Source organism: Ctenopharyngodon idella, chromosome 8 (assembly GCF_019924925.1).
Source record: "Ctenopharyngodon idella isolate HZGC_01 chromosome 8, HZGC01, whole genome shotgun sequence".
In the NCBI taxonomy this organism is placed as follows: domain Eukaryota; kingdom Metazoa; phylum Chordata; class Actinopteri; order Cypriniformes; family Xenocyprididae; genus Ctenopharyngodon; species Ctenopharyngodon idella.
The window spans coordinates 34,088,339-34,108,338 of record NC_067227.1 but is presented as its reverse complement, the minus strand read 5'-3'; the positions used below and the strand labels follow the sequence as shown (position 1 = coordinate 34,108,338).

The window sequence follows — 20,000 nt, the reverse complement described above, 5'->3', positions numbered from 1 at the left end:
ATAAACACACATCATCCATCATGAGGAGAGATGCAATCAGCGCTGTTACACAGATCACATGTTCAACGTCAAATCATTCGACATTGAGTAAAAGGTGAACACTGCCAGAATCTGAGCTTGAAAAACAACAAGACGTCAAACGCTCCTGATGCACTGCAATGTTATATTTCTATTTTCCTTCTACAAAGGTTTCGTATGAAATATATCCTACGTTTAAAGTAAAAACACTTATTTGCTGTGGAAAGTCATGCATCCAATCCAAACCGTTTAAGATCCCAGACCAGGGAATTATGGGACAGGACGGATAATGGACTATGAGAGAGAAGTGAGGGTGTGGAAGCCAAACACAGCAGATTCTGTCAATGTGACGATCGTGTTTGTGTATAAAGGCCCATCTCCAGCCCGCGGCCGATCTCACACCTTCATCTGGAGCCGTTCATGTCCCGGGACGGAGAGTTCAGCAGGTTTAAACTCAAGCACTCGCATCCAATTCAGTCAAGAGAGCAGAAACGAGCAGACGTCAGCCTCCCGCAGTGACCTTGAGAGCTTCCTCGGGTCTGAGCGCTCGAGTCCTGAGGTTTGTCTTTGTTTAAGCAAACTCTCGTTCTATCAGCTGATCAGACGCTCTGACCTTCAGCTCACAGAAAAACCTGCCGCTCTCAGACTCAATTCTGTGATGGCAGAAACATCAGCCTTGTGCTGTTTGAATGAGATGTTAAATTAAAGAGTTCAGAAAGACAAAAACATACCAAATCATTCAGAACTGAAGAATCGCTTATTGAATTAAAGAGGTCATGAATTGAGAAATCAACTTTTCCTTGAGCTTTTGATATATAAAAGTTCATCGTACTGTAAGAATATCCTGTAAGATTCAGAACTGAAAATGTCCTTGTTAGTCCAATAAAAGCTTTTATTGACACCAGAACCAGAGAACGACTGATCCCCGAATGTGTCTATAGATAGATGAAACTCCGCCTCCACAGAAGAAATCAACGCCTACTTCATCATTGCAGCGTTAGCCCCGCCCACTGGTGTGTTAGTGAGATGAGGAGGAGAGAAGAGCGATACAGGACTAAAATAACATTACCTTTCAAAGATCCTAATGCAGGAATATGATTATTTTCAACAATGTGAATGTCTCAGTTGAGCTTTATTTATTTGTATTCGGTTCATTTCGATTCTTTGGTAAATCAATCGCATTTCGGCATTATCAGACTTTTACAATATGGACTCGACAGTAATGCAACAACATGTCAGTAACTGTGTTCATTCTGATGCCTGATCTGATATTAATGATTCATGTACAGTCAGATGATCTTTGTCTGTGTGTCAGTAAATCAAACCAGTGACTAAACGCTCAACTTCACCTTGTTTCTCTTAGTAGGATGAAAATAATCTGTTATTTAAACGGCGATTAAATTATATATAGAAAGTGATCAAAGAACGCTCCCTTTACAGTCGCTGGAGCTGTCAATCAAACAGCGTGAGTTTATCAGTGACTGAGTTCTGGACTCGTGCCAAAACTCCCGTTTTATTCAACAAATCTCTTAGTTACATCGAGTTTGCACTGTTAGTTATGATGGAAGCATTCGTTAGTGTGCAGAAATTGAGTTGCAATGTCGAGATCACTGCTTTCATGAGCTCAAAAACATCGACTACAATGTTCATCACTGCAACCTTTCATGCCACAATCTAAATATAACGCCACAGATCTAAATGTAATGCTTTTCACGATTAGTTAACCTTGAGAGCTGTAATAGTAAAAACGTGCTGAAGTTTTCAAGAGAGTAATACTTAGCTATTTCATATGCAAAGATGTCAGCCAATCACAGCAGTGGGCGTTTACAATGAAGTCTCATAGAGACACGCCCCTTAAAACAGAGCGTTCAAATCAGAGGCTAAAATCAGTGTAGGAAAAATGCCTTTTATTTTATTTTATTATTTTATTAATGTAACTCTACACCTTGCCTCATTTAGTATACGCAGTTCTATGAATATGCAAATGAGCCCCGCCTCCACTCACACCAGCTCAGAGATCCACTCGGTGACGTGATAGATTACAAGGTAGTTTGTGACGTCACCGCATCTTTTGTTCACTTCCATTTTAAAAAGAAAATACTCAGCAATGGTGTTGACTTATGAATTTGCACATGGTTTGTCTTAAAGCATATTAAAACTTTAAAAAATGATTTTCACCACAGTACTTTAAGCATGTACATCATGTTTCCGTACCAAAGAATGTTTCTGATCTTAAATCTTATTCACAACCCTGTTAAGACACACTCTCAGCTATCAGATTTTGACCGTTAATCAGTTCTAAAACTTTTGCATTTCTCCACAAATCTCAGGCGAGACGCCGCGCTTGAACCTGCAATGCCTTTAATTTACTTTTCTCTGACAAATTGGCTTCTCGGTCCCTCAGCGCTCAAGAACCCCAACAAATTCTCTTCATGTGAGATTCCCAGTGCACCGCTGCATAGAAATAAGCCCGTTTCTGGCTTTCCGAAGAGCAAAAGTGTTTTAATAAGCAATTAAAGCTTTCAATAGCAGCTCCTAATTAAAGGCATGTTAAACAAACAGTTATGAATACAGAAGAAATACTGACAATGGTTAAGGTGCCACGAGCTCACAAGGGAAAACCTGAGCTTATTAGGAAGCATGAAATTAATTTCATCTCGGTCTGCGAGAACTCCCTCCTGCGGCCGTATTTCAGGACGTGAACGCTGCGGTCAGACTGTCGCGTCATCTTCATCAAATGAAGAATGATTAGACGTGCTCCTCCTCCTGAAGAGATCCGGCATTTTAACAATGAATTCAGCTTCTTTACTTTCACTGAAAGGTGGAGGGCAGTAATAGAAGAACATGTGCATCACTCTAAAAAACACTGGGTTGCTTTTTCTACCCAACCGCTAGGTTAAAACAACCCAACCGCTGGGTTAAAACAACCCAACCGCTGGGTTAAAACAACCCAACCGCTAGGTTAAAACATCCCAACCACTGGGTTAAAACAACCCAACCATGGGGTTAAAACAACCCAACCGCTGGGTTAAAACAACCCAACCGCTAGGTTAAAACATCCCAACCGCTGGGTTAAAACAACCCAACCGCTAGGTTAAAACAACCCAACCGTGGGGTTAAAACAACCCAACCGCTGGGTTAAAACAACCCAACCATGGGGTTAAAACAACCCAATCGCTGGGTTAAAACAACCCAACCATGGGGTTAAAACAACCCAATCGCTGGGTTAAAACAACCCAACCGCGGGGTTAAAACAACCCAGTCGCTGGGTTAAAAACAACCCAACCTCTAAATTAAAACAACCCAATCGCTGGATTGGTCCATTTTCAACCCAACTTGGGTTGTTTTTAACCCAGCATTTTTTATATTGTGTATATTTTTGTCCATTCCTGCGTGTTCTTGCTTATTAATAAAAGTTCACCGTTTGATTATTGTTATTCAAGTAATTTGTATTTTGGGTCCATTTAAAGCCAGCAATATAGTAAATATAGCAATTTTTAATCAATAATTGAGTTTAATAAAAAAACAACCCAGCATGTTTGGTCAAACATTTAACTTAGCCAGCTGGGTAAAAACGCAGGGTTTGTCCAATTCTGACCCTGCATTAGTTTTTTAGAGTGTACTTGACAAAACTCAATATGACTGATGCATGACTTCAAACGTTCAGTGAACTCAATCACAAGCCAGGACAGATTTATGTCAGACAGGAGGCTGTTATATTACACATAACGGGTCTCACGCTCGGGGTAAAAGCAGTTTTTTGATATCGTGAATCATTGCTGATGTTGAATCCATCGGGCTGAAGACGCATTTCAGAAAGTGCCCTAACGAAGAAATGAAATATGCACGAGACGCTGCCAAATTACACAAGCGTTTGACATTATAACGTGTTTGATAAATGTGCGTCTGTGTATCGTAACCAGATCCATGTGTTGTGATAAATACCAAAAGATGCAGATGAAACCTCCCAGAATATGTGCCGTTCACAGCTTTCTTATCGAGAATACATTTTTTCACTAAGTCATCGACGTGTTGGTGTTCTTGGCTCGGAGCGCGCGCATTCCCAGCAAATGAATCACGCTCCATATTTCAGGAGCATATTTACTGTTGTTATCTGGAGAATCGCAGGGCTCGATATTTCATCTGTTAAACTTCATAGGGACTGGATCCTATAAGAGAAAGAAAGAGCTGAAGTAATGAAGGACAAACATAACGTTACGGGCCTCTTTGAATGCAATAAGTCTTCTGGTGGCGGGCCAGGGGAGCGCCGCTTAAGAACTGCTTTACCTTATTACATTAGCTGTTTGCTTAGCAGAGCCTCTCATTCAGAGCGACTCAAATAGCTTTTACGCACGACCCGTTTATACAGCTGGAGCGAGAACCGGCTAAGTGCCGCAGAAGTGCGCCTCCGCCGGGAATCATCGGACGGATCAAGTGGGCCTGAAGCGAGTCACACAGCACTCACGATCCGAAAGCGGACCGGGGTAATTAATTTAGTTGTGGTGCAAATGAAAATATTACAGAGAGGAAACGATACAGCTAATCCAGCAGAGAGAGGTCAAGAGGCACGGCACATTCAAACATACATTACTGCCTCACAGACAGAGGCTTTCCGACAAAGTGTGAAAACACTCTCAGTGCATCCTGATCTCATAATACAGAAAATGGCCGACCAGATTGTGGTTGTTCAAGTTCCAGCAAGGTCTAAGAAAAGAGAAAAGCTCATTCAAAAACAATGAAGGTTTTGTATGAGTTAGAAAGAACAAACTCTCTGCCAAACACATCTGAGCAAGAACAGGCCCATCATCAGTCTCTAAAGTCAACTAAACACTCTTTTCCACTTCTGCTCGAAAACTCTATCAGCACTTGAAGACAAACAGAGAATTCTAGGAAAGCATGAATATTTCAGTATTGAAATGAAAGTGTCATAAATGAGAAACAAATGCTCTGGATCAGACGACTGCACACCTGAACTCCACATCATCTGCATTAAAGCTGAAGAAGCACAAACACTCGGATCAGAGTCGATTAAAAACACACACACTCTCACGGCTCGTACACGGAGAATAAAGTGAAGCGTAATGCTGGAAGACATCGGGATCTCCACCTACTCAATTCCTGTTTCTGATCAAGATCCGTGAGAGTCTGAAAGAGTCGCGTGTGAATTTAAGAAAACTGCTGCAGATGAGACGTTCTGCGGCAGCGTCACACGCAGAATTTACTTAGTGTAGAGTCTCTGAAAAAAGACACGTGAAGTTACGGCTGCTGTGTTTCAGCAGTCTCAATCTTCTGCTGTTCATAATCGGACAGGTCAAGCCCTCCGTGAACGCCACTATCATCACTGCTTAAACTTTCATGAATCACCCTGTTGAGTCAGACTATGTGCGGCTCCGTCTCCACTGGGATTACATGGAGAAAGAGAGGAAAACAGAGAGGAAGACTCACTTCCATGTGTTCTCACTGACTCTCATCTGCTGCACAACCACAATGTCAAACAAGGCTTTAACATTCAGTTCAGGCAAATAACACGGCCGACCCCAGACCAAAGCTGAAGATAAAAAACCAAGAACAGCAGTGAGAGGAAGAGCGAATCAGTGTGAGAAATACAGAAAGAATATAGAATAATACATAAAAAAAACAGAATAATTACAGAATATATATATATATATATATATATATATACACACTTTTAAATTAAATTAACGATCAATTGATGTCATATTTTATCCTCTTAAAAGTTTTAAGATATTGTAGAAATAGAAAATAATAGAATTTTGCAAATGTAAAAAAATTAAAAAATTTGAACTTTTGTGTTCCGTTTATTGCATTATAGTATATTGTACAATATACTATGCATGAGTCATATGATTTAAAAAAAAAAATACTGAAAATTATTTATAATAATTATACATACATATATATATATATATATATATATATATATACACACAGTTGAGGCCAAAATTATTAGCCCCCCAGGAATTTTGGAACATTTTCCTAAAGATCTTTCCAATGTTTGCAGCATTGATAAAACTTGATATAATCAAACATTCACCAGTGCTATTTAGTAGCTTTTGGTACATTTTGGAATATAAAATACATTTTTAGGCTTGCTTTATATCAAATATAGTGAAAATGGGGTGGTCAAAAATATTAGCCCCCATGTGAATTTTTGCTTTCAAAACACACCTAATTAATCAAACAGCTTTCAAACCACACCTGTGCAGTCAATTGGCTTCCTAACAACACCTGAGCATTCAATCAGCATAAAAGGACTCCAAGGAACAGGGCACTTCAACACATTATTGGGAGAGACTACTTTTACTCACCATGCCAAAGACAAAGGAAATCAGTCTTCAGCTCAGAAAGAAGATAGTGGAGGCTCATGATAAGGGGGAAGGCTATACTGCCATTTCCAAGCGTTTCACAGTGTCTAGAACCGCTGTACGTTGCATCATTGCCAAGTACAAGGAGACAATTTCTGTAAGAAACAAACCTGGGCGTGGTCGTAAGCGCAAGATTTCAAGAACTCTGGAGAGGAAAATAGTCAGAGATGTCAGCAAGATGCCCCGGACATCTGCCAAGATGATTGTTGCTGACCTGGCCTCTTCTGGAGTTGATGTTTCAAGGAACACAGTTGTGAGGGCTCTTCATTGTGGTGGGCTTCAGGGCCATCGTCCCAGAAGAACCCCTTTACTCAAACAGCGGCACATCACAGCCAGACTGAGGTTTGCCCGTGAACATTTGAAAGGTAAAGACGAGTTTTGGGAGTCTGTGCTTTGGTCTGATGAGACTAAACTGGAACTGTTTGGGCACATGGATGTTGCTTATGTTTGGCGAAGAAAGGGTGAGGCCTTCAACCCTAAGAACACAGTTCCCACAGTTAAACATGGTGGTGGGAGCATCATGCTGTGGGGCTGTTTTGCAGCCTCAGGCACAGGGAGCCTTGTTCGGGTGCATGACATCATGAAAAAAGAAAATTATGTTGACATTTTGAGGGATAATATGCAGAAATCTGCTCGTAGTCTAGCCTTAGGTCGTCGCTGGGTCTTCCAACAAGACAATGACCCAAAGCATACATCGAAATTGGTCCAACAGTTCCTGAAGGATACCAAAACCAAGGTCCTGGAGTGGCCCGCACAGAGCCCAGACATCAATCCTATTGAGAATCTGTGGCGAGTGCTCAAAGTGAATGTCCATGCTCGGAAACCACGTAATTTGGACCAGCTGGAGCAATTTGCAATGGAAGAATGGGCTAAAATCCCTCAGGAGACCTGTGCCAACCTAGTAAAGAACTACTCTAAGAGGTTGTTGTCAGTTGTGGCTCAGAAAGTGTGCACTATTGACTATTAATGACCAGGGGGCTAATAATTTTGGACGTTTCATTTTTGCCCTTTCTTGTTTCAACTCACTATTTCAATTAAATATCCTAATCAAACTTAGTGGACATTTTGTCTTTGTTATTTTGGAAACAAATACACTATAAAACTTGTTGTTAATGGTCATTTCCATGGAGAAATCAAGAGTTTTGTCTAATTTCATAAGGGGGGCTAATAATTTTGGCCTCAACTGTATAGACACATACATACACACACACATACATTACATTTTTATTTATTTCCCCTCTCAACCGTCCTCAGAAATGACTTTCCTTCAGCTAATAGTCCAGGAACATGAGGGTCATTTTGATTTCATGTTGACTTTAGACAACAATAAGAACACACAAAAGCACAAGAGCATTTCTGACTTTTCCAAACACATCATAAAGTGTGAGTAACACTGAAGGGTATGTTTGATCCAGGACTCATCGAGCGTCAGCGCTCATGAATCTAGTTATGTGGCTGTAAAAAAGTCAAATCAGTGTAAATTACAGCACATTCTCTTCCAGCTCAAACTCTGACCTCACCGACCCAAACCAACCGGCCAAATCCCAACCGTCCCGCAACCCAACGGGAAACGCTGCAATGAAATCAATCAGTATTTCATAAAAGGTCAAGGCTGGGAATACTGGAAGAATCATAATGTGATACTGGCCAACCACATCTCCAATAAATCCAGAAATCATAAAGGAACAGGAACGGCAACGTTCAGCCGATTGTATCTGGGGCAGATTGTAAATTCAATATTGTGTTAACGCTCAGGAGCGTCTGAACGAGCCTGCGGAGGCTGTAAATCCATACGGTAAAGGAGGAATATAAACAGCAGAAGGAATTTCCTCAACACTCGCCACACATTCTCCAGTCACACACGCTTATTAAACAAGAACAAAAGCGATGAAACAACATTTGTCCAGGTTATTCATCATCACACGTGTGATTTATGTGCAGGAGGCTCATCTTCAGTCGTCTAGGTCACATGATTTACTTCTGACATGAGGAAAATATGCCCAGATTCTCACACAACCACCGTCCGCCAAAACATGATGAATATGGAGTATTCCGGCGCTTCCCAACCTTCTGCACTCCAAGACTCCCGTTATCCACAAAAATATTCAAACCTTTTTCTATTCAAAATCCTTTTAAAAACCATTTCTGTTACATGAAATAAACAAAACTTGATGTACTAAAATAACTAAAACTAAATAAAAATGAATAAAAACTATACTGACATATTAAACATAATCAAAAACGAATTTTCATTGTAACCCAGCGATTGGAGTGTTTTAACCCAGCGATTGGGTTGTTTTAGCCCAGCGATTGGATTGTTTTAACCCAGCGAATGGGTTGTTTTAGCCCAGCGATTGGATTGTTTTAACCCAGCGATTGGGTTGTTTTAGCCCAGCGATTGGATTGTTTTAACCCAGCGATTGGGTTGTTTTAGCCCAGCGATTGGATTGTTTTAACCCAGCGAATGGGTTGTTTTAGCCCAGCGATTGGATTGTTTTAACCCAGCGATTGGGTTGTTTTAGCCCAGCGATTGGATTGTTTTAGCCCAGCGATTGGGTTGTTTTAGCCCAGCGATTGGATTGTTTTAACCCAGCGATTGGGTTGTTTTAGCCCAGCGATTGGATTGTTTTAACCCAGCGAATGGGTTGTTTTAACCCAGCGATTGGATTGTTTTAGCCCAGCGATTGGGTTGTTTTAACCCAGCGACTGGGTTGTTTTAACCCAGCGAATGGATTGCTTTAACCTATTGAATGGGCTGCTTTAACCCATCGATTGGATTGTTTTAGCCCAGCGATTGGATTGTTTTAACCCAGCGATTGGGTTGTTTTAACCCAGCGATTGGATTGTTTTAGCCCAGCGATTGGGTTGTTTTAACCCAGCGACTGGGTTGTTTTAACCCAGCGAATGGATTGCTTTAACCCAGAGATTGGGTTGTTTTAACCCAGCGAATGGGTTGTTTTAGCCCAGCGATTGGATTGTTTTAACCCAGCGATTGGGTTGTTTTAACCCAGCGATTGGGTTGTTTTAACCCAGCGATTGTTTTTGCTGGGGAAAACAATCCAATCGCTGGGTTTGTCCATTTTTAACCCAACTTGGGTTGTAATAAAATATTATAGGCATTGGCATAACTAGAAAAAGGTATATTCGTTATAATGGTGTTTTAAGATTTTATTCGTTTCCATATTTCTTCCATGTCTAGATTTTAAATTAAAAGCCTTATATATCCAGGTTTTTCAATACCGTGAGAATCCTCGTTCTTCAAAAACAAAAAAACAGGGTGAATTAAAATAAGAAATATATTTTATATCTTATTTTAAAGCTCTTATTTTAAGTCATCTTGAGATCCACTGGATTATATAACCGACTGATATGATTATGACATAGTTGTGACTGTATTATTCAACACAAGCTCTGTAACGCTTCATATCCAGAGAGACTTCACATATGAAGGCATCAGCGTGAGACGAGCATCTACCTGAAGAGCAGCTGGACGCTCCATCATGATTTATAGAGACGCTTGAAACCTTTAAACGTGTGTGTTAAAGCGCCGACAGAGATGAAGACACGTCGTTCTGCTGTTTGTGTTTAAGCGTGAAATCACTGCGGCCGCTATCTCTGACTTACAGCCGCCCGGCATCTGCGCTCTTCTACTGTACCTTATTCACTCAGGTCTCAAACGACAAACAGAAATATGACTGAATCATCAAAAACAACAAAAAACACGCAGCACAGGATCAAACGCTTCACGCATATGGAGAACAGATTTTCAAAATGGCAGTCGGCGTCCTGTGATGTGGCCGCCAAATGGGCTTCAGAAACCATCTGTGAATTTCTCTGACCCGTCTATTAGTTAAATGAGAGAAATGGCTCTTTTCCGTGAGATGTACTCTAGGACAGTCCAGAGAGGCTAATGGGGACGTTTAACTGCATTCTGGCCTTTTGCTGCCGGCCAGCCGCGGGTCACTGTGTTTTTCACTCTAGTTTTTCACTCTTTGTTGTCGTTTCCTTTAGGCAAAACAGCAAGACATTGAGAAACTGCTTGAATCAATTCTTCAGTTCTCTACAGTGAGACTGAAGCCCCAGAAGAACTGAGAGGAACCAAACCAACGACTGCAAGAGACTCACATCAATCATTCAGACAAAACCTCTCATTATACTGTGAGCTGCAGAATGAAGAGGGACGAGAGAAGCGATTGTGACCATCCATCCATCCATCCGTCCATCCATCCGCCTGTTCATCCATTCATCCGTCCACCCATCCATTTATCCATCCATCCACCCATCCATACATTCATCCGTTCTTTCGTCCATCCATCCATGCATCCATTCATCCGTCCACCCATCCATCTGTCCATCCATCCATTTATTCATCCATCCATCCACCCATCCGTTCATCCATCCGTCCATTCATGTGTCCACTCATCCGTTTATCCATCCATCCGTCCATTCATGTGTCCATTCATCCACCCATCCGTCCATCTATCCAAACATCCGTCAGTACATCCATCCACCCATTCATCCATCCATCCGTTCATCCATCCAACCATTCATCCGTTCATACATCGCCCATCCATCCATCCATCCATCCGTCATTCAGTCCATCCGTCCACCCATCCATCCGTCCATTCATCCGTTCATCCATCCATCCACCCATCTGTCCATTCATCCATCCATTCATCCATCTAACCACCCATCCGTCCATCCATCCATCTGTCCATTCATCCATCCGTCCATTCATCCATCTAACTACCCATCCGTCTGTCCGTCCATCCACCCATCCATCCGTCCATCCAACCATTCATACATCCCCCCCATCCATCCATCCATCCATCCATCCATCCATCCGTTCATGTGTCCATTTATCCGTCCACCCATCCATCTGTCCATCCATCCATCCATGTAACCATCCATCTGTCCGTCCATCCATCCATCCGTTCATACATCTCCCCCATCTATTCACCTATCCATCCATTCCTCTGTCCATTTATTCATTTATTCATCTATGCAACCATCCACCCGTCAATCCACCCATTCATCCATCCATCTGTCCGTCCATCCATAAACAGGTAATTTGCTGTTTCACCTCCTCTAAGAAACATCTGCATGTGAAATGAGCGACAGAGCTTTGCTGCGATCACACGAGCTGCGGGTTATCATCGCATGATAAAAATAAAACTAAGAAGAAAATTACTGATATAAAAAGATTTGCATAAACTGAACTAATGCGCTGTAAATGAAAATGAATCTAATCGAAAAATATGATAAAAGTAAAATTAAATGTAAAATTAAAAATCTCACTTAACTCAAAGTAAAGTTAAGGTAAGGTCAAGTAAAGTAAAGCTTTTTATAAAACTACTGATATAAAATCATTTTCATAAACTGAAATAACACGAAGTAAATGAAAAACATAACAAATCTATTTTAAAAACATGTTATTTTAATTAAAATTAATTACTAAAACTGAAACATATATTAAAAAAGCTTCTCCATTAAATAAAAACTAACTGAAACTAATATTGAGGTGCTAAAATAAAACCAAATTTCAATAAGCAAACCTACAGAAAGTGTGTTTACTACAGATGCATGACATGAGCCCTTTAACACGCGTGCATTTGTGTGTGTGTGTGTGTGTGTGTGGAGTGAGAGAGAGAGAGAGAGAGAGAGAGAGAGAGAGAGAGAGCGAGAGCGCGTTTGGGTCTGTTTGCACCTGTCATTGATGGTCCAGTTGAGACAGAGGTTGAGGGACGTCAGGTTCCGGCACTTTCTCACCACCTCCATCACGGTCTCGTTGTTGAGCTCAGAGATGTGCCGCAGGTCCAGACTGCTCAGGTGCTGAAGCTGCAGGTACAAACACACACACACACACACACACACACACACACACAGGGTCATCAGCACGTCCCTGCAGGTGCAGTAAATGAAGCACATTAGTCACTGAATACTCCTCACTGAAATATAAACGTCCCATTATCATCCGTGTGACTGTGTTTGACCTCCACATGAGGAACAGAAGCGTCCGACATGCTCTTTATTGGACTGCTTGATTATGGCAAAATTACTTTGATCATTATTATAATTTATAATATTATAACACAATTAGGAGTGGGCGATATGACCAAAATCTTAGTATTTTTTTTCTCAATCATCAAAACTAAAAATTTGATTAATCACACGGCCTTAGACTTGAGATTTTGGGACTAAAAAAGTGCTTGTTTCAAAAGAAATATCTGATTCCACATGATATGAACCCCCTTAAAACATCATCAAATGAGTATTTCAATCATGATACAGGAAACATATTTCATAAATTAAAACAAACCCATTTTATTCACGTGCATCAGCAGACGCACACAAGCACAGACCGCGGATCATACTCTGAGTCTACAGCGAGCGTTGTTGTGCTCTTGACCTTAATGAAAGCAGAAATGTTCACTCTGCTCAACAAAACGCTCCCTGCAGCGCCCGAGGCCGAATTACCCATGATTCCTGCTCCGCTCCTGACCCAAAAGACCAGGAGGAGAATTGGAGGCACGAAACAACGCAAAAGGTGATGGCTTGAAAAATGTCACAGAGCGCATGTATAACTGCACATAAATTACACTGAGAGGTTATGATCCATCACAATCCTGCAGAAAACACTGTACAGAAACGGAAAGAGTTGGTTTAACACTATAAAGCTACTGTCTCATATTTGATACGCACATTTCTGAGGCCTCAAATGATCAACATCAGAATTTCATCTATCAGCATCAGGGTTAAATTCAGTTTTGATGCACAAAACACTAAATCAAACACAGGCAGCGCAAAATAACATCTGCTTTTAATACAAAGACACACATGCAGCATGTATGCAACATTAATCACTCATCTGCCCTCACACACACACACACACACGATGTGGTCCTTGTAAATCTTTAAGTGCACTCAACAGTGGTCGGGTCTCCATCTCTGGCCGCCGCAGTGACCATCGAGCGGCTCACATGCAGGGATGCGGCTGCATTGTTTGCAAAATAAAGGGCATCAAACCGTGAGAGCTCAACATAAGCAGACGCACGCAACGCTGTTTCTGTCAGACGCGTCAAACATGCAATGATTTCATGTGAACGCCTGCAACCTTTCCCTCCTGCTGCACACAGAACACAGCAAACAAACAACATTCAAGGACAAATCACCACTTTCATTCTGATCGCACAATAACTGTTGCACAGAAAGTCTGTATTTTACCTCATATAAATGCATCATTACTGTCTCAACACAAACACTGAACTGATGTAACTGCAGTAAAGCAGCTATTTATTTTCATCTGCGGTGAACAAACCAACACTACAATCACACAGTAAACGGTCAATAATCTGATACAAGCTCTTCAATCAAATTAACTCATTCTCAAATCTCTTTCAAAAATGGGCCTGAATTTTTTTTTTTGGCTTATTGGCTTGACAAAGCCAGGTCTGAAAGATTAAAATAACTTTGAACAGCTTGAGGTTTGAAGATTTTACTCAGAGAAAGTAAAAAGAAAAAAGAAAATGTTACTAACATGTTGCTAGCATGATTAGCATATTGTTAACATGTTGCTAACATGTTTTAACATGTTGCTAACCTGTTTTAACATAACATGAATTAGCATGTTTTGATAACAGGAATTAACATGTTGCTAACATGATTTAGCACACTGCTAACATGATTTATTACGTTGTTACCATTAACTAACATGAATTAACATTTTGCTAACAAGATTTAGCACATTGCGAACATGAATTAACATGTTGCTAGCATGATTTAACACATTGCTAACATGATTTATTATGTTGTTACCATTAACTAACATGTATTAACATGTTGCTGACAAGATTTAACACATTGTGAACATGAATTAACATGTTGCTAGCATTTTTTAACATGTTGCAAGCATGTTTTAACATTTTGCTAGCTTTATTAACATTGTGTTAGCATATTTTAACAATTATTAACATGAATTAACATGTTTTGATAGTAGGAATTAGCATGTTGTTAGCATGGTTTTGCACATTGCTAATAAGAATTAGCATGTTACCATGATTTAACACATTGTGAACATGAATTAGCATGTTGCTAACATGTTTTATCACATTGTTAACAAGATTTAACACTTTGCTAACATGATTTAACGTTGTTAACATTAATTAGCATGTTTTAACAGATTGCTAGCATGAATTAGCATGTTGCTTACATGATTTAACACATTGCGAACATGAACTGGCATGTTGCTAGCATGTTTTAGCACATTCTTAGCATGTTTCAACACATTACTAGCTTTATTAGCATGTTGCTAGCATGTTTTAACACATTGTTAACCTGTTTTAACATGATAACATGAATTAGCATTTTGTGTTAATTCATTTTTTGCTAACAGGAATTAACATGTTGCTAGCATGATTTAGCACATTGCTAACATGATTTATTATGTTGTTACCATTAATTAACACGAATTAACATGTTGCTAACAAGATTTAACACATTGCGAACATGAATTAACATGTTGCTGCCATTTTTTAGCATGTTGCAAACATGTTTTAACATTTTGCTAGCTTTATTAGCATGTTGTTAGCATATTTTAAAAAATATTAATATGAATTAACATGTTTTGATAGTAGGAATTAACATGTTGCTAGTATGATTTTGCACATTGCTAACACGATTTAACATTGTTAGCATTAACATGATTTAACACATTACAAACATGAATTGGCATGTTGATAGCATGTTTTAACACATTGCTAGCATGATTTTGCACTTTGCTAACATGATTTAACATTGTTAGCATTAATTAGCATGTTTTAGCACATTGCTAATAAGAATTAACATGCTGTTAACATGATTTAACACATTGCGAACATGAATTAGCATGTTGCTAACATGTTTTATCACATTGTTAGCATGATTTAACACTTTGCTAACATGACTTAACATTGTTAACATTAACTAGAAAGTTTTAACACATTGCTAGCATGAATTAGCACATTGCTAGCATGTTTTAACAAATTGTTAACATGAATTGGCATTTTGCTAGCATGAATAAACAATTTTTTTTTTAGGTTTAGTGAAATCATTTACTCTCATTGAAGCTCAATACACAAGATGAATCAATCGTGTTCAATATTTAACACACAAGAAAATAAGCATAAAGTATAGATCAATTTCAATTACATTTTTGATTTAAATGGCTCCAAATCTGATTGGCTGACAAAACGTTAATTATTTCTCAATATTTTAATTCTCCAATTATTACACACCGACTTATATAAATATATAAATAAATGGGCATGAAGTATTGATTTCATTTTATCGTGATTTATTATCTTACATGTAGAGTCACATGACGTGATGACGGTCATTATTCAGACTGACCAATCAGAATCAAGTATTCCAGAGAGCCGTGTCATAATCTATTCTCACTACATCACACTAGATGAGCCATAAAAGCCTGATGTATCAAACATGATGCAAACTTATGTCTTAGATTTTGACAGATTTTTCCGACTATAATTTCATGTGTCAGGCTTTATAGGGTTAAAACACAAACAAAGCTAAACCAGACTCTGAAAGCAGTTCGTTTTGCTTCTTTGCTTATTAAAATGACTGAAGTTATGAAGTGAAAACTCTTTCTTCTTTTAATAATATTGTCTTGAAACGAACACAGTTAATTCAGCAGAGGCGTTCGGGTCACACCGAGGCTGTTCTATACGTGATCTAAAGGTCTCCGGTGAAGGGAATGTGTTTGTTTTACACTAATATTAATTATTAAAGCTTTATTATCTACAGAGGAGACGGTGGTTAAACAAATTAAAAAAGCGTCTCGCATAATTTGACGTTGTGTTCGAATCCGGCGCCGAGTTTAACAGCCCTGGTGTAAATAATAGAAATCTCATTAAAGTCATTTCTAACTTATTAGTACACGATCCAGCAGCAGGATGTGACATCAACACGGCTCATTTATCACGGTCAGATGGGACGTCAAACAGTTCAAGAGGAAATTCCCCTCGGTCTGACCTTTGACCCTCAGAGCTGCTGCTTCATATAATCACTCAGGGGTTGCAGAAGGAGAGAAACAGAAGTACAGAAAACATTACAGCCAGCCGGAGATCCGACGTCTCACTGTACGGTGGAACACTGATCCAGCGGAAACACCGCTTATTCATATATGCAGAATTCTCTAGTCATTCAGTGTGCTTAAACTCCGCCCCCGCTCATCTGCATACACTCACTGCCACGCCCACTTCTCAACATCCAATCAACAGCCGAAGCATGGCTCCTACATTTTGTCTTCATCTATAATACGCTACACTCAGATGTACATTACGATAGAGAAGAAAAGATCTGTCGCTACTTCCTTTTCATCGTGTCTTTAACACAAATTAAAGTCTGATTGATCTGGAGAGTTCATTTGTAATGTGTTAATATGTTATAAAGCCAAATCAGGTCATGTATCTCTGAAGTTCTCCTCAGTTTTAGAGAGGTGTCATCTCACATTCTGCACACTTCCCTCTCTTCCTCTGAGCAGAGATTGATTTATTTCATGAGAAGCTCTCTTCGGGCCTTTATAAATATAATCCACACCTGAGAAAGGCCCGAAGCTTTGATGATCTGAATAAAAATGGTCCCTCTGGTGGAGAAGCGACTAATTTCACATTCGGCGCTCTGAAGTGGAGTGAAATGGAAATGTGTGTCCGAGGAGAGACGGAGAGGCGCGGCGAGGCTGAGCTGGGACTTCATTTAAATAACTATTGTGCCTGCTGATGCCACCAGGTGAATCGCATAATGTAATGATATCTTTACCAACTCCCCACTGCTGGAAAATGAGACTCAGCAGTCCTGAAGCTTCCCGTGAAAGTTGAGACGGAGAATCACTTCAGGAACTCTTTATATATCACGAGTAACCAGCTCAAAACCAGCGATAGTGTCACTAATGACGGCTAGATGACCACCGAATCACCTACAAGAGTCTTCTGATGCACTGCACAAATGATTCCTTTGAACTGATTCTTTTTAAACTTATTTAAAGGTTTGTAGTTTGTAATATTACTGTTTTAGCATGTGTACTTGACATAGTTTGCACATTTTTGCATGTATGGAATACCTGGATGTTACTGTTAACAAACTAAAATGATGAAAAAATGTTTACATTAACTGAAATAAAGCTGAAATAAAATAAAATGTAAATATTAGATGGAAACAAACTTGAAAAACTTAAATGAAAATTAAAAAAAAAAAAAAGTACTAAAGTTACTAAAACGAATGTTAAATAGAAATATATTGTATATTTATTATATATATATAAAATATTAATATTAATATAATTTTTTTTCTTTTTTTTTTGGAAAATATAAATATAAAAGCTAATTCAAAATATTAATGAATACTTTAATAGTACACTTATAATAATAAAATTGTAATAATTTTAATTAAACAAAAGAGCACACTGCACTGCGGTCAAACCGACCTTCCTTTTTGAAAAAAATTGACAAATTTTTCTTGATTCATTTGAGCAGACGATCAAGAGCTGTGACATCATTAATCAATAAAGATATTAAAAATTAAATTACATTTAAATACTGAACACAGCTAGAGAACTTAGTTTGGGAGTAAAACTGTGAGTCACGTGTTCATAAACAACACAAAATATATGTTATGAACTGCGGAAATAGTAAGAGTAAAATTAAGTGATTACACTTGACATATTGGATTAAATTATGCATAAAAGACTCAGTTCAAAAGAATCATTTATTTTTAATGTACGTATTGTATTCATTTAAATTTTGTAACAACAAATGATTCTTTTGAACTGAATCTTTCAAATGATTAGAATTCATTTGATTCATTTTGTCATCTAGCAGTCATACGTGACCAGTATTTCATTCTAAATACAATTAGACAACTAAGTTTAGGTGTAAAACTGTGAGTCACGTGTTCATAAATGACAAAATATATGTTATGTAAGAGTAAAATTAAAGGATTTCACTTGACATTTTGGATTAAATAATGTATAAAAGATTCAGTTCAAAAGAATCATTGGTTTTTAATGTATTGTACTCATTTAAGTTTAGTAACAACAAATGATTCTTTTGAACTGAATCTTTCAAATGATCAGAATTCATTTGATTCATTTTGTCATCTAGCAGTCATACGTGACCAGTATTTCATGCTAAATACAACTAGACAACTAAGTTTAGGAGTAAAACTGTGAGTCACGTGTTCATAAACAACAAAGTATGTGCTATGTGTTTAAATTAACCCTAACCCATATTGGTTTAAATAACTTATAAAAGATTTAGTTCCAAATAATAATTTGTTTGTAATAAACTTTAATGTACTGCATCCATGTAAGTTCAGTAAAAACAAATGATTCTTTTGAACTGAAATGATCAGAATTCATTTGACAAGTAGACAAGTATTTCATTTGAAACACAACTAGACAACTTAGTTTGGGAGTAAAACTGTGGGTCATGTGTTCATAAACAACACAAAGTATATGTTACATACTGCGAAAATACCAAATGTTAAATTAAGAGTCATATTGGTTTAAATAACTTCAGTTCAAAAGAATCATTTGTTTTTAATAAACTTTAATGTACTGCATCCATATAAGTTTAGTAAAATCAAATGATTCTTTTGAACTGAATCTTTTAAATGATCAGAAGTGATCGTTTGCTATCTAGCAGTCATACGTGACTAGCATTTCACTGTAAACACAGATAGAGAACTTAGTTTGGAAGTAAAACACTGATTCACATGTTCCCAATCAACACAACATGTGACAGTTCACCTAATTAGCATCTTTTATCTACAAAAAAAAAACTGAAATAAACCGATTCACTGAACTGAACTAAGAGTTTTGACAGATGTCAGATCTAATCTGACACCATTTTAGGTTCCTGAAGTCCTAGTTGTAGAAGATGCCAGTGATCACGTAAGAAAAACTAGGGCTAACAAAAAAAAAAACAAAAAAAATCAAGAATATCATTACCTAATAATTTCCATACAGGCAATTACAGCAGCTCTATTGCTGTGCCGGTGTGTTGAAGATAACTTTCTCTCATTAGTATGCTAATGTGCAAACAGCAGGGTGTGTTGGATCTTCAACATTTTACGATTCACCTCATTACACATTAATGAGATTTAAAAGTGAAGGCAAAATAAAAATAACTTGTCTTTGTGAAGTTGGAGGGAAGCGTGCGGCGTCATCAAAGACGCTCATTACTGCTGACGAGCAGGTGAGTCGCTTCAAACGGAACGATTCACAGCGTTCACGAGCACTCGAGGGACGGATCGGACGGGTGTGAGCGTCTCTTACCCTGGTGAGGTGAATGACGCCCTGCGACGTGACCGAACAGCCCATGAAGCCCACGAACTGAAGCTCGGGACAGTTCTCCGCAAACGCCTGCACCGATTTATCTGTCACCTGAAACACAGAGGAATAAAAACACGTGAAAATGAAGCACAGAATAAATCATCATCAGGCAGATACAAAAATAATCATAAGACATTAATGCAGAAACCTGCTGGAATACCTGCAGTGTTGTTATTGTTAACTAAAACGATTTTCCCTAATGGAAATGA

General features: G+C 38.7%; 1 protein-coding gene across 1 annotated transcript in view; it reads right to left on the bottom strand.

Moving 5' to 3' along the window:
• fbxl17 (F-box and leucine-rich repeat protein 17) overlaps positions 1–20,000 on the bottom strand; it is a 219,249-nt gene that overhangs the window by 117,967 nt on the left and 81,282 nt on the right. The window contains exons 6-7 of the mRNA XM_051902751.1: positions 19,735–19,842; positions 12,112–12,242 (exon numbers count right to left, since the gene is read on the bottom strand). Coding sequence (XP_051758711.1) covers positions 12,112–12,242; positions 19,735–19,842 — 239 coding nt within the window. The remainder of the gene's footprint in view (positions 1–12,111; positions 12,243–19,734; positions 19,843–20,000) is intronic.